The sequence below is a fragment of the Bemisia tabaci genome, chromosome 2 (genome assembly GCF_918797505.1).
Source record: "Bemisia tabaci chromosome 2, PGI_BMITA_v3".
Taxonomy (NCBI): Eukaryota; Metazoa; Arthropoda; class Insecta; order Hemiptera; family Aleyrodidae; genus Bemisia; species Bemisia tabaci.
Window position 1 is genome coordinate 35,354,488 of NC_092794.1, and position 16,835 is coordinate 35,371,322.

General features: G+C 39.3%; 1 protein-coding gene across 1 annotated transcript in view; it reads left to right on the forward strand.

The window, feature by feature from the left end:
- The first annotated feature begins 371 nt into the window (after window positions 1–371).
- Window positions 372–16,835, forward strand: part of Zip88E (Zinc/iron regulated transporter-related protein 88E) — a 112,187-nt gene continuing 95,723 nt past the window's right edge. Inside the window, exons 1-3 of the mRNA XM_072297219.1 lie at window positions 372–410; window positions 524–556; window positions 1,034–1,297. Of these exons, the coding sequence (XP_072153320.1) occupies window positions 1,057–1,297 (241 nt within the window). The 5' untranslated portion in view covers window positions 372–410; window positions 524–556; window positions 1,034–1,056. The remainder of the gene's footprint in view (window positions 411–523; window positions 557–1,033; window positions 1,298–16,835) is intronic.

Below are 16,835 nucleotides of genomic sequence, written 5' to 3' on the forward strand. Positions count from 1 at the left end.
TTGCTCATTGAGAACACTTGACAAAACGAAGGTATACTTATGTTTCTTTTCTTTCTCCCCTTTCTTTTTTCATTCGGCCAACTCAGTAGCTGTGTAGGTACCGAAATCTTGCTGTGGAGATTATGATACCTTGTACCTAGATAAGAAAGCTATCCTCCTCCTGCTATCTCCAGCTGACTATCTCAAGATAAGAAGAGTGAGCGTGACACATCACTTTCATTTAATAGGTTTCCAGTTACTACCTCATCCGCAATGAACTTTGCACAAGTCTACATCGTTTAGTTGATCAGCTGGTTAAGTTTTACTCAATGACTTGTGATCAGTTCAGTTAAATTTTATTTATCAGCAGTCCTACTCCCTCTACTCTCAATTGTTTTTTCTGCTTGTTGCGCGCGCGCGTGTGTGTGAGGGTGAGTGAGGGTGTGTGTGAGTGTGTGTGTGTGTGTGTGTGGGGGGGGGGGGAGTTGTCATTTTTTATTATCTCGTTTGATTTTTTTGTCCCATCAATGTTTTTTCTTCAAAGAGTCACCTAGAGAAGTGTTGGACGGTTTTATTAGTAAGATATGGTTTTGTAATGTGCTAAGTCATAGGCATTTATCCAAATTTGATAAACTTGTTTTTTTCAAGAAGTTCGAATGTCATCTACGTTATGGTGAAAAGATTTGAGCTATTTCGATCAATTATTATATTATGATTAATCATGAACATCTATCGTGACCTTGAACTGGAAAATAAAATATCCATTTCTCATAACATGATATTTCATTAAACAGTAATATTGACATCATAAGTACTTAGGTTCAAGTTTTGTGTATTTGACTAAGTTTTAAAGTAGTGTCTAAATTGTCAAACTCAGTCTCTAGGAGTAATTTATGACTTACCGGTGAGCAACTTTTTTTTAAGAATCAATGTCGCACTTCAGAAATTGAAAAGATGAATGTTACAGAGTTACTTGACAGCCTAACCGGGGCCTCTCAACCCCCGACATTAGCAGAAATGATCAGAGCTTATCTAATAGCAACTGCTGGTCTAGGTGTCACCTGTTTTGTCGCTGGGATGCTGCCTCGTTTGATCAGCTTCCAAATTCGCTCTTCAAGGTCTTTGATTTTATCGTTTTGTCTCTGCTGTGGAGCTGGTGTTCTTCTTGCCACAGCTATGGTTCACATTCTTCCAGAAATCAGTGAAAAAATACCTAACTTGGCTGCCGTTGTATTTTGCGCTGGATTTCTGATGCTATTCTTCATCGATGAGATGGTTCACTTTTGGTGCAGTTCGAAGAATGGTGACTATGAAGACAGTAAGTTTGTATTTTTATACCATGCATTCCCAACCACAGCAGTCCTGCATATGGAGTCATCGTTCATATGGCCAGAAGTTGTCTGCAAAACTCGGGTGGTATATTAAGAGCTTTGCCCTGATTTTTCAGAAAACCCCAGAGCAGCGACGTACCATTTGATATTGATGCATGCTAAGTAGGTGCCGAGACTTCATCACAAAATGGCCCAGGGCTGTCAATAAAGGTAGTCACTAAGGCGACCTCGTCCTTTTCTCATGATCTACCAGTTCCGTTTGAAATCTAGGGCAAAACATGCATTGCCATCCTACTTTCTCCATTTGGAATCTGTGAAATCAATTTAGGTCCATAACTTGCATGTAAAATTTTGTGGCTATTGTAGATAATGCGATATCCGATGTAATTTCTACATCCAATGCGCTATCTTGTTCCCTCTCCCTGCCACAGTTGCGATTGCTCCCTTTGGAGCAAGTGCCCTCCATTTCTGTAATGTGTCGCTCACTTCAATCTAATTAGAGATGAATAAGACAATTCTCAATCATGTTTTAAACGCAGAAAGATATTTTTTGGGGAAACTTAAATAACTAAAAAAATTTTAAACGCTGTGGAATAAGGACAAGATATACCTCAAATAAGTCGCAAAATCGGGAGCTAAGAGCATGGAGCTGTCACACTCCAATGCTCAAAAACATTCGAAACAAGTTGAGGAAACGAAATCGTACGTAAGAGAAGTAAATAAAACCACAGTTTTTCAAGACGTTCCAACAGAGATTCCATCCGAACAATGGAGTAAATAGAGGGTCGCGAGAATCTAAATTTTAACAATTATCTAGGGAGGCTCTCTTTGAGGCGGGGAAGAGGGTTTCGTCCCCCCCCCCCCCCCCCCCCGATGGCGAACGCTAGAGTTTAGACCGTGGGCCAGCAAGGAGTAACCCCCCCCCCCCCCCTCCTCCTCCGGGAATTTTGAAGATGGTGCTTTCCTTAAAGCGGTGGGTACAAGAAACATCGACACAATTCGATCGAAAAATGAAAACACAATTCAGTCGACATAGATTCGGACGACATTGATTTGTTCGAAAATTTGAATTTCTAATCCTTGAAGAAAAACCATTTGTACGTCGACATCGTTTTTATCGACGTCGGTTCACTCGACACAGTTCAATCGAAAAATCAAAACGCAATGCAGTCGACATCGATTCGGTCGACACTTTTTCGATCGACACAAATCGATCGACACAAATCGATCGACACAAATCGATCGACATTTTTATCATCGACAAATTTTTCATTGAACTTTTTTTATCGACATAGTTTTTATCGATGTATTTTCGATGGACTTACATTCGATCGACATTGTTTGCATCAACACTTTTTCGCTCGAAAATATCAATTTAAAATCCTTGATAAAAAATTATTTTTACGTTGACATCGTTATGATCAACGTCGATTCACTCGACACAGTTCAATCGAAAAATAGGAACGCAATTCAATCGACATCGATTCGATCAACACAGATCGATCGACATTTTTTTTATCGACATACTTTCCATGGAAAATTTTTTCATCGTCATAGTTTTTATAGACGTATTTTCGATCGACATGTATTCGATCGACATTTATTCGATCGACACTGTTATTACATCGACACTCTTTCGCTCGAAAAACGCTTATTGAAAAAAACCACCATTTCGTCGACACTTGTTCAATCGAAAATTGCATCTTTTAATCTTGCAAGAAGCTTGTGCGAGCAATAGAATTCATCGACATCTGTTCGATCGACAAATGAATTTGAATGCCACACGTTAATGCCTAATGAGCTGTCTTAGAATCTGTAAATGTGAACATCCGGGGGATGGGTTTTGCATAACTCCAAGGCGCGTTTACTGATTTCATACTAACTGTTGTGGACTGCACTTTTACCTTGTGCCATAGAAGAGAATCAAATTAGCGCACCTTTTAACTTAAATCTTCCGGAGTCGCAGGTATCCGGAATCATCAACAGCATTGCCAGCCCTATTTGTGATTCGTCTACTGCCCAATGAAACCGGCCGAGAGGTTAAAACGCTGCGGCAACATGGTAGTAATATGAGGATGCCGTGTCTGGAGATCCGGCGATCTCATAGCGCGGGATCTTTAAATGGAAAATCGGCCCTGATTGTTCAAGAGATATTTTGAGGGGTTTCGTTGGGTTTTAGTAAGCGCCACATTGGTAATAGTGATGCTGGACATGATTCGCATCAATTACCATACGTTCAGCTCGTTGAATAGACTTGATGCGCATTTTAATTCCAGTTTACAAGTTATCTTAAAAGTTATTTTAACTGTGTCTATAAACATTTCAGCTTTCAGGCGTCCAAAACGCATACTTCTCTGTGAAAGTCTTTAAACCACCTCTGAAAAGGTGCATTATTGGTTTCCCAGGTTTTTTTTTTTTTCATTTTCTTCTTCTTTGCTTAAACATATACAAGTACTCAATTTAATTTCAATCGTGCCGAGTATGCATTATTGTTAGAGGATTTTTACTGTCCCTTCGCTAACTTAATTTTTTAAACATAAAACAGAAATGTTTCTAATGTTTGTGTGGAAGCATTAAAATAATATTTTTGAGCATCAAAATTAAAAGGCATATGTTGCAAATATGCCTGTGTTTATCATGAGACCCCATAAGGCTCTTGATTGACCCAAAATTTCCCTGGGCTTAAGTGGGTTCAATTTCTATAACATTTTGAAGTCTTCTTGTGATTTGACGAAAATTATTTGAAAATTTCGGGGTATAACATGCTCTGTAAATTTATAAAGAAATACATTGTTGGGTGAAATTTTGAACCGTTGCAATGCAATGAAACACCCAGCTCTCGCCTACTCAAGTATTCAATTCCTCTTTACAAGAAGAAAGGTTGGCTCCCATCGCATAGCCTGAGTTGGCTCCTTTGAAAAGAGGCAGAGAAAAAAAGATTATTTTAAAAGGGCAACGTTGCTTACCTCTATATGCCTCGATGATTGTATGGTTGCAGAATTGACGATAAGATTGTAGATACTCGGCAAGGAGTGGCAAAAATTTCCGAGCCTCCACTTTATTTAAATAAAATGTAAAATCCGGGAATTTTTCCTCCCCCCTTCGCCCTTAAATTTTGAATTACTGTCGACTCACCTGTCCATGTGGAAAGTACTGCCCGTGATATATAGCAGCACGAGCGCGGAGAATATTGGGAAATAACGAGTAAATTGTAAACTTTAGTAGTTTAAAAAACTCGCTGCGTCAAAAATCATTTAAAAGTGTTGAAATCGTGTCATGAATTTATTACTTCAATGTGACGGGCAAAAATTTGCATGATAAATTTTTGATGAAAGAAAGGAAATTGTTATCCATTGCGTAGGTCAATACCACATCAGCTAACAACTGTTTCTTATTTTCCCGCCGTTTGTCTAGGGGTCGAGTTATTGTGGAGTTAAGTTTGATATACTCATCTGATTGCAACGGCGTTGCCAGTTCATTTTTCAAGCGGGAGCCAACTCGGCACACTGAAAATCACGACGAGAGCGAATTCGAAAGTTTGGGAGCCAACTCGGCATTGCCCCTAGGAGAGTCCTTTCATTGAGAGACAAAATTAATAAAAACTGCGAATGCACTGTGCCGATCTTTCTACATCCACGCAGAACTTTTTTCTTCTTCTACAGGGTGTTTCAGACCACCCGTACCAGGCCTTTTTCTCGGTTGGTATAGGTCGCTTGAAGTCGGAGACCGCGGGGTTGAATAGGGATTGACCCCAAGGAATCCGAATTTCGTGGTCCCGAACCCCCCCCCCCACCCCCCTTGGGCGGTAAAGGGGGGGTCACGATGCTAAAAGTCCCGGTTCCCGACCGAATTGCGGATAGATCGCATCAGAATTGAAAAGCACGAAAAATTTCACGTGGAATTGACCCCTAAAAATCCAAAATCGGACCCTCCAAGGCCTAAAAATGAGCCCCTAAAGAGGGGGACAGTGCCCCCCTCCATAATTTCTCTTTGGTCTCAAAATTGACGTAGATTCTCCAGAAAAAGACAGTTTCCTAGGTAATCGACCTCGAAAAATCCAAATTTCATGGTCCCGAAGCTCCTCTAGCGCCCCTTGGGGGGTAAACGGGGGGGCCCAATTTTAAAAATCGGGGCTCCTTTCCGAATCGCAAATTGATTGCATCCAAATTGAGGAGCAGAACACATTTACATCTTAAGTGACTCCTAAGAGTTCTAATAGACCCCCTGAACGGCAGAAAGTAACTCCCTGAGGAGGGAGGCTTCGTCCCCGCCAAAAATGTCTCAAGATTCCTCCTTGGCCGCAAAATTGACGTCGATTCTCCAGAAAAAGACGGTCTCCCATGTAATCGACCCCGAGGACTCTAAATTTCATGTTCCCTGAGCTCCTCGGGGTCGACTACATAGGAGACCGTCTTTTTCTGGAGAATCGACGTCAATTTTGCGGCCAAAGAGGAATCTTGAGACGTTTTTGGCGGGGGCGAAGCCTTTCTCCTCAGGGAGTTACTCTCTGCCGTTCAGGGGGTCTATTAGAACTCTTAGGAGTCACTTAAGATGTAAATGTGTTCTGCTCCTCAATTTGGATGCAATCAATTTGCGATTCGGAAAGGAGCCCCGATTTTTAAAATTGGGCCCCCCCGTTTACCCCCCAAGGGGCGCTAGAGGAGCTTCGGGACCATGAAATTTGGATTTTTCGAGGTCGATTACCTGGGAAACTGTCTTTTTCTGGAGAATCTACGTCAATTTTGAGACCAAAGAGAAATTATGGAGGGGGCACTGTCCCCCTCTTTAGGGGCTCATTTTTAGGCCTTGGATGGTCCGATTTTGGATTTTTAGGGGTCAATTCCACGTGAAATTTTTCGTGCTTTTCAATTCTGATGCGATCTATCCGCAATTCGGTCGGGAACCGGGATTTTTAGCATCGTGACCCCCCCTTTACCGCCCAAGGGGGGTGGGGGGGGGGGGTTCGGGACCACGAAATTCGGATTCCTTGGGGTCAATCCCTATTCAACCCCGCGGTCTCCGACTTCAAGCGACCTATACCAACCGAGAAAAAGGCCTGGTACGGGTGGTCTGAAACACCCTGTACCTATATTTCTTCATTTCTTTATCGATCACGTGGTGGGGTTTATTTATATCTTAATTTGCTCGTTGATGTTAAGAAAATGAGTAATTTCTGAAAGGACAAATGATGAGGCACAGCCTGTGTCCCATCAGAAATGCCCCCGGGGACGACAGGACCCTCAAACTCAGATTTATTTAGGCCGATTACCCAAGTATACGTCTTTTTCTCGAGTCTCTACGTCAATTTAGGAAACTTTCATTTATTTAAAGGGGCTCCGTTCCCCCCTTTTAAGAGTCAGTATTTTGGATAAGAGTGGGTCAATTTTGGATATCTTGGTGGCAAGTTTAGTCAAAAATCTCTGCACCTCCTGATTCCGATGAAAAAACTTTTAAACTTTGACAAAAGCCCTGACTTTTAAAGTACGGACCCACCTTTTATTCCCTAAGGGAGACTGAGGGGCTCATGAAATTTGGATTTTTTGGGGTCGATTATCTATCCGCCCCCAAGGTCCCCGGCTTCGTCCCACCTAAATTAACCGAAAAAAGGCCTGATAGGTAAGGTAGGTCTGAGCCACCCTGTGTGTTTATGGCTTGTTGCGTATTTTTTTTTTAAATATGATTCAAACAAAATAAGTCAAACAAGGTGATTGTGGTACCTAATACTTCAACTAACATACTTGTTCGCATTACGAAAGAGATTCTAAACCATCTTTAGAAGAGGTGTACGGATACATAACTACAGGTTATTAATTAATTACTAGTTCAACATCTTCACTTAAGTCATTAAATATGAATTGAATAGTCTTGAATGGTGTGAATATATTATTGCTCAGTTTATTACAGTAAAGCGTGCAAAGATGTACTGCTTCATTAATTACCTCAAAAATCACATAGATAAAACCACGCTGAGTTCAACCGCAGAGTCGTCGAATAAAGCAGTTCGAATCACAAGGCGGGAATGCAACCATCATAAGTTAGCTGCGTTGCGTTTTAGAAGGCGTGGATGAAACGGCGATCGAAACTATGTCGACCGAAACGATGCGTGTCGGGCGAATCTATGTCGATTGGAATAATGTCGAATGAATCGCTGTAAAAATACTGACTTCGTCGATCGATCTGTGTCGATCGAAAATGTGTCGATCGAATCGATGTCGATAGAATTGCGATCCTATTTTTCGATTGAACTGTGTCGAGTGAACTGACGTCGATAAAAACGATGTAGACGTAAAAATGGGGTTTTTTCAAGGATTTAAAAGTGTTATTTTCGAGCGAAAATGTGTCGGTGTAAAGATTGTCGATCGAGTATATGTCGATCGAAAATACATCGATAAAATTTATGTCGATGAAAAATGTTTCGACTGAAAGTATGTCGATGAAAAAAATGTCTATTGAGTTGTGTCGATTGAATCTATGTCGATTGAATTGTGTTTTCATTTTTCGATCGAATTGTGTCGATGATTCTTGTACCCACCCCTTAAAGCTCTCAACTAGTAGAATTAGATTTTTTTGTTTACGCAAATTCTATCGTGGTGGGGGGAGTAGGCCCCCCTAAACTCTCCAAAATTGCCTAGAATCCCTGCTAAAAATGAGTGTATAGCTAGCATAATGTGATTTGCACACAGAATTGCATTATGCTAGCATTACCTACACTAGTTATACACTCTCGAGGATATAGCTAGCATTATACTAGCTATACACTAACGAGTATATAGTTAGCATTATACTGGCTATACACTCATGAGTGTAATCAGGGACGAGTACTATAGGACGCCGTTCTGTTGAGAGCGGGTGATTGCAGCGCATTCTCGCGTAGGACCCTAGTCAACTCAGAGGATCCTTCCCCCCGAACCTCGACTCATCCATTGCCCGCTCCGAAAGTGAGGTCAGGGACCAGTTCTATAGGACCCTGGACTCCCGTAAGAGTCAATGTAAAAATTCGTGAGCAGGTACTAGTGCTGCTATCTCGCGTAGGATGATCTACTAATTCGTAATATATAATTAGATATTTCGTCTGGCAACCTTGACGCTTTCTCTTTTGAGAGCCGTGCCGCGCCGTGCGAAGGGATGCGAATTCGAGGAACTCGACCCGGCCTGTTCCAACACGTGTGCATCCCCATTGACTAGGAGGATCGTGCTATACCTGCCAAGCCAGTGTTGGTGCGCGCGGGCCGAGGCCCGATGGAAAAACCCAGGTTTCCGGGCTCCTCGGAGTCTGTCCCCGACTAGCCCGGCTGAAGCTCCCGGGCCGCCCGGAACCGGATGGCCCGGACGTTATGGTAATTTGGTCCGGGCTCGACTCGGCCTCCGACCCCGTGAAGCTCGGATGAAGTTCCCGAGTTTTTCGGCGATAAGGCACGACTTTTACGGGAATGATGATCCCGGACTGACTCGGTTCCAACGCCGGACTCATTCTTTTCAGTGGAGGATTAACTACATTCTTGCGAAGAAGTCATTTTTCTTAACATCGTTGTACAATGAGCCTCTGCTTTTTTAGTTTTATGTTATGCCCATTTTTTAATGCCTCAGCATTCTCCTTAGCAGTAACAGAAAAATAAAAAAAGTAATTTTAGTGGAAGCACTCATTTTTCCTGAAATTTCGGAATGAACTCAAAACAGGATTTGAAAAATACCTACATAATTGACTTCCTCAAGAAATCTAATCAATGTCATTATCATTGACTTTCTCAATAATTCTGGGAAATTATTATTCATTTTCCATTTTCCTGTACCTATATATTTCAGTTCCCTTCGTAGTTTGGAAAATCGCTTTTGGCAACCGATAAGATATAGTCATCCACTAGTTATTAATATGAATGTATAATTTAATGTCAATACATAACTCATTGTTCAACACTACCCCATACATGACCCCTAAGTAGTATAACACTCTGGCATAATAGCTTCGCTAGCTTCGTCAGCAATAGTTATTATTCTATGACTCTGGATTGTAAATACCTACCTACTCGATCAACTTAATGCTGACATATAATTCGTATATGCATATCATTACACTTTTGAGTGTAATACTCGTTTATTGCTGACTAAGCTAATGCTAAAGTATAACTCGTATATTGTAAGCATTACACTGCTAAGTATAATACTAGTATAGTGCTGACCAGCTGAATGCTAACATATAACTCGTATATGGTTAGCATTACACTGCTGAGTGTAATACTAGTATAATGCTGACCAACTTAATGCTAACATATAACACACATATGGCTAGGATATAATCATATAGGGTATCACTAACGAACTTATTGCTCACATAAAGCTGGTATAGTATCGCCCACTCAGCATGATATCTTAAAGCAATGTTGTTATTTGCTGACATATGTTGATGCAATGTTACTAATATGGATGGAATGTTAAATCAGTATTGTCAAGATAAGACTGACAATATCAACATTGATGTAAGCTTGATAGACCGGCAATCAAGGAGATGTCAAGAAGTGTCAACCTTATAACAATGTTGACGGGGGCATATCAATATTATGTAAGATTATTGTAATGTTACTTCAACCTTACTATCAATGTTGTTGCAATGTTCAGGCAAGTCCCTGGCAGTAGCACATCAACATTGATGCAATCTTACCTCATTCTTACTAAGATGGATATAATATGGCTGCAATGTTGATGTGTAAGATGTGTAATATTATACTAAGATTGTATTAAGGTTCTATGTTGAGTGGGGACATATTGCTAACATTACGTTACTCAGTATTATGCTCGAAAACTTAAAACTAGCACATTGCTATCAATATGCTAACATTACACTCATTTTTAGCAGGGAATTCCGACTTTTCCGCGAATTTTCCCATTTTCTGGAAAAGGCTTGATTTTAGGGCAAAACTTCACGAAACCGATCTGAAAGCTTGTACAATTTCGTTCCGGAAATTTGCTTGACTTCGGCCATGACCTGCGGCAGTCTCCTAATGGGGGGGGGGGGGGGGGGGCTTAAAATGCCGAAATATCTCAGATTCCCGCGTGAATGACCATTTCGCCGCGATTTCTCGCCATAAACACGGAGAGGGTTCGTAATATCGTAAAGTTGTTTATCCTTACAATGATAGAACATACATTTTTCATTCGAGGAGTGGCCTAATCCCTCGTGGGGGGGGGGGGGGGGCAGCAGCACCCACCCTACAAAAACCGTCGAGATTGGCCACTTCCTTGAAGTAGCGTTATTCGCAAAAATGGGTGGTGACCTCTTGTGGGAGGGGGGAGGGGATGGAGGTACATCTTCTACCCCTTTCCCTCCCCTCCCCCCAAAAATTAATCCCGAAAGAAGTTAAATAAACGCGAAAATTCCGGTTTATAAGGCGACTTTGGGGGCTTGACATTGACACGCTTATACTAATATAATTTAACGAGGGGGAGGGGGGTACATCCTCCTCCCTCCTCCTCCCGCTCTCCCCAAAAAATGGTCAAGAAAACAGTTAAATAAACGCGAAACTTCCACTTTAAAAGACTTTTTTTCAGGGCTTGTCATTGACACACTCACACTAACATAATTTTACAAGGGGAAAGAGGGGGGGGGGGGTTTAAAGGCCGTCGATGTCCTCCTGTCTCAAAAAAGTCTATTTCACTCTCGTTTTCCATAAAGTCATTTAGAGTTTTTGGCATTGTTTCTCAAGAGATACAGTCAAAATCTAATGCTCCGATATTGAGTAATTTCCACCCGTGCTCATCTGGTGGTGGTATTTCAGGTGAAGGTATGTGAGTGTTGTTCCAAAATCAACCGTAATTTTTACTTTCTCGTCATACATGGTAATGCAGTGAATTTCTACAAGGCGGTAGGAAGCTCAAATGCATGCTAATGAGGCTTATTGTTGCTGCTGCGCCACATATTCTTGAGAGAAGCTCGAAGCTTAAGGGGGGGGGGGGGTTAAACATTATAGCCTCCATAGCCAATCTTTAAAAGGTGGGGGTAATTTCAAAATATTACTAATATAATAATGGGAGGGACGGGGGAACCCAGCTCCAGTAGGAGAATCTTCAGAATTGGAGGGGTACGCAATCACGCCGTAGTCCGGGGACTTAGAGGGAACTACCAATTTTTTGTTTTTTTTTGGGGGGGGGGGGATAACGAAAACTGAGGAGAATTTCTTCAAAACTGACGGGAAGGTACCTTCTTAAGCTTATGTCAACATTTTAGAAACGTTTGGAGAATAGGCTGATAGCGTATTGGATCGTTTGCCACATTAGATATTCAATCATTCATTTCGTCACGCGCACATACGCCAATGGTATTTCTATAAAAAACATCCAGCGATCAAGAGGGGGATACCCCCTGAGGAGGGGGGCTTCGCCACAGTGGGAAAAACAGCCGATCTAGCGCCGAAAAAGTTGGAAAATCGACATCAATGAAAATGGCCAAAATTGGTATGTATGTGTTCCTGAGGACATACTGATCAAGAATCAGTCATGTTTTACTTCATACGGTCGATTTTATCAATGATAATCATTAGAAACGCACCGGTTAGCGCAGTGCTGTTGGAGGACCGCCTCTGAGAGTTTACATTCAGTAGCCTCGTGTGTATGTTGAAGTGCGTCATGTAGTTACTTTTGATTTTTTTTTACAATAACTGACCTTTCTAAAAGTAAGGATACCATTTTTGTCTCTTATATACACTGTTTTGATCTACAGCAATTTTTTAAAGTTAGCCTCCGAAGAAGTCACAAATTCAAACTTCTAAAGACTGCATCTTCCAAGATTCACACAGATTCAAGGAGATATTTACATCTACGTACTCGTCATACTATCAAGATTACAAAAATCCTTGGTTGAAACCAACCTTCATGAGCCTTTCAGAGATATTCGATGAAATCTAAGTCTGGACATGTGCTCAGAATGAATGTGAACCGTTGGGTTTGGCGTCAGATCACAGAGTTGCATGGGGAGAGTGCGTGCGCAGTACTGCGCAGTGCGCCGCGCGCGCAACTCAGGCAACGAGTGCTTATAAACAACTGTTTCAGCACTGCTAGTAGTGCCGAAACGATAGCCTACTTGGTAGGATCACTCGTTCCTATTTTGAATGTTGTGAGTTCGATCCTGCCTGGAGGAGAAGATGTATTAATTAACTCCGTCTATATTTTCAGTTTTACTTGACACTTGCTGCACTAAAAAAATGGTTATGCTTCACATTAAGTCTTGAGGAGAAAAATATTAGATGCATTGAGCGAAAGGAATTAATTGCCAACATTTCCAAATAATGACAATATACTTCACTTTACCTTTATGAAAATAATGTGTATTGGTGAAATGGCTGTACAGGGTGAGCAAAAAGTCCCCGACCCCCCCCCCCCTCTAACTTTTGAACGAATTAAGCTAGGGAAATGAAACTTTGGGAATGTTCCTATCTCAAAGGGGACCATCTTTTGAGGGGGTCAAAATTTTGGTCCCCCCTCAGGGGGGGACAGGGGCCCCCAACTTCTTTTTTTCAAATAGCAACCCCTATCTTGTGATACCTCATTCGAAAGAGCATAAAAAACTAAGAATTTTGGCGCAAACCGCAGATCAATATCTCAATTTTTGACCGAGTTATGATAGGTCAAAGGTCAAATTTGACCTATTTTCAAAAAATCATAACTCCGGTTCAAATTATCGCAAAGAAAAAAATAAAACGGGAAAATTTACCAAATTGTGTTCACTGTTACGTAAAAATTGCAGAAATCACTTCGCTGTAATTTTAAGGGGGGCTCGGACCCCCAAATACGTCAATTCAAAGGTCATTCAATTTTCCCGCGAAATAACCCAATTTCCTCTGGATTTGCCTCCACATTATCTCAGTAAGGTCAAAATCAGTTCAACATTGCGTTGGCAAGTCCCCAAATTTCGGGAAAAGTTAAAAAAACGAAATTTAAACGGTCAAATTTAATCACCTTAAATTTCGTTTTTTTATTTTTTCCCGAAATTTGGGGACTTGCCAACGTAATGTTGAACTGATTTTGACCTTACTGAGATAATGTGGAGGCAAATCCAGAGGAAATTGGCTTATTTCGCGGGAAAATTGAATGACCTTTGATTTGACGTATTTGGGGGTCCAAGCCCCCCTTAAAATTAAATCGAAGTGATTTCTGCAATTTTTACGTAAAAGTGAACACAATTTGGTAAATTTTCCCGTTTTATTTTTTTCTTTACGATAATTTGAACCGGAGTTATGATTTTTTGAAAATAGGTCAAATTTGACCTTTGACCTATCATAACTCGGTCAAAAATTGAGATATTGATCTGCGGTTTGCGCCAAAATTCTTAGTTCTTTATGCTCTTTCGAATGAGGTAACACAAGATAGGGGTTGCTATTTGAAAAAAAGAAGTTGGGGGGACCAAAATTTTGACCCCCTCAAAAGATGGTCCCTTTTGAGATAGGAACATTCCCAAAGTTTCATTTCCTTAGCTCAATTCGTTCAAAAGTTAGAGGGGGGGTCGGGGACTTTTCGCTCACCCTGTATGGATTTCCACTATTACATTTCCTATTTTAGAACACTTCATGATAAATTAAATGTTCGGAATCTACCTAATTGTTATCTTAACAAGAATGAGAAAAAAAAATTAGGAAACGTGATTATCCGTTGATTGGTAATAGCTGTTCCTCTGTGCAACGGTTTTTTTAGGAAATTTAAAATTTCATGTGTGATTTTTCTCCTCATTTGCTCTTAACATTGAATACATGCCATTTACCTACTATGTCAATCTTATCTATATTCACATCTTTAGTAATACGATACGGATTAAATTCATTCTTACTCATAAAATCTTGAAACACTAACACATAGGCACACAAACTTTTCCAAAAAAGGTGGGAAATAAGATACTTCCACAGGATAATGAAAAAAGTAACCGACAATAGCAAAAACGACGAGAAATATTTTATTTTACTCTACTGGCTGATCAAATACCACAAACCAAAATAGTCTCAAGGAAAGGAAATTATAGCTGATCCCATGACTACAGAGCCTCCCTAAAAAAGGGCCTTTTTTGGCCCCTTTTCGGGAACCCGGGAATTTCGTTCGTTTGTGGCTTAAATGAAACCTTATGATGAGACAAGCCTCCAGTAAAAATTTTAGCTTATTTATACGTCTAGTTTCCGAGATACAGCGTTGCAAAGTTGGCTTATTTGAGCTTTAAAATTCTCATATTTTCAGGTATCTTATTTCCTGAGAACGATTCAATTGGATGTTCTATGATATTTTGTGACATTTTATCAAATGTTAGTATTATTATCGATTGCATAATTCTATTGAAACATTAATACTACTAATTCTGTTAATACAACGTTGCAAAGTTGACATACAAAACCTATAAAAATGTTCATTTTATCAAGTTTCTTAACTTAAAAACGAACTTAGTGACCGCTAAAAGATATGTTTTTGGGGTTTAGATGCAATTTTATGATATTGTTAAAATTTAACTCAAAATGTAAGTATAGTTTTAACGCTATAGAGTTGCAAAGTTTATATATTTGAGCTTTAAAAATGTCTATATTTTTAAGTTCTATGTTTAAGAAGCTACTTTCGTAGAATTTAATCATTATTTGAGGCAGAAAATTAACCATGTACGTCATCTGTAGATGAATGTTTGTATTTGAAGAAGAATTCTTTGACCGGTGGTGATACAGCGTTGCCATGCTTAAAACTTTGAACTCTGTATGGATTACGATTTTTTCTTGTTGAACATGACTTCAATGGGTATCTTAACTCGTATCACGGCAAAATATCAAGGGCTGATGTCAGTCCCAGGTAAAGATTGGTTTTGAAAAAATACTGCTGCCAAGTTTATTCCTAATTCTTTTCAAACAAAAAATAATAAAATGATTTTAAAATAAAGATGCTTCTAATTTAATTTTATTTTATTTTATTTTTTTATAATTTCTTTAGTCTTTTGTAATTTTTTTTCATATTTATTTGTTAATTTCCGTGAAAATATTTTCTTCAATTGATACATGAGTATAGTCTTGCATTCAAATATAAAGCAAGTACCTCAACATGTTGCCGATTTTTTACTTTTACCAAGTATCTCAATTATTTTGAGGCATCTGGATCAAATATATGTTTTCAACATGCATACATACATTTATGAGATTGATATGATTGGCACTCCCAAGATTTAGGTATTAATGAAAAAATAGTAAGTAGCTATGCCGAAATAATAATTTTTGACTCATCCATGCAACAGTATTTTAATAATTTTAAGTATGTTTTTCGTTAGTTTCTTTTTTTTATAGATTTATTTATTGAATTTATTTTTCATTTATTTAATATGCTCATCATTTGTAATTCTTGAGTCGAAGATATTCTATTCTTTAAGGAACAATGAATGTATTTGATTGTCTTTGTGTTTGATGATTGTCTTGATCAAGATGTATTTGTACTCAAAAAACTCGAGCGTTTCCATATTTTATGTTTGTTTTTGCACTCTGCCTAAAAAAAGGTAAAATTGACAACCAAGACAAGTTAGAATTTTTTAGATTTTGATAGCAACATTGATGCTGAGCCATTCATTGTATGCCATAAATCCACTTGGATTACGTTTTAAAATCAGATAATTATTGGAAGTATCCTTATTTTAAACTTATTTTATAATGGAATGTTAAGAGAAACTTAAATAAAATTGGCAACAGTGCCATTTTAATTCCAATTTTTACCTAAGATTGACAAAAGACCTCCACATTTCTTTGCTTCACAATATCACGTATCAACGATTGTTCAATCTTGTCTTCAATAAAGTAACAACACAAAATAGACATTTTCCCAGATAAAAGTTGAAAACTTTGCAACACTGTATTATTGTATCCTTTTAAAAATTATACTATGTATCTACGAGTATCACTAATTGTTGATTCTATGTCTCTAATTACAGGTCGATCCGCAGTAATAGCGGTTTGTGAATGAGAACCTTTAAAAAATGAGATTCTTAAAGCAGAAAAATGTAAACTTAGCAACGTTGTACTGCCAAAACAAGGCTTACGCACGAGTCAAAACTCTTACTGGAGGCTTTTTATATTGTTATTTTTCGTGTGCGCTTCGTGTAAGTATTGTAAAGTCTTTTTTGGAGTTGGTTTTTGGAAGAAAATCCATAAAAATATGAGAATTTTAAAGCTCAAATATGCCAACTTTGCAACGCTGTATCTCGGAAACAAGACATATCGACGGTGCAAGTCGGCAATCACATAACTCGGTTTGCGACGTCGCAGACTTCCTGTCATACTTTATTTTTTAAACGGAAAACTATTCAACGGCAATTCTTTAAAACTGCCATGATTTTTCTTCATTGTGCGAAGAAAATTCTGCAAAGACTTCAAGGAATGATGTCAATTAGTTCTCCTTCAAAAGAATAACATCGAGGCGGAGATTTTCAGACACCACAAACGAGTTATATGATTGCCGACTTGCACCGTCGATATACTCAAGCTAAAATTTTTACTGGAGGCTTGTCTCATCGCAAGGTTTCATTTAAGCCAC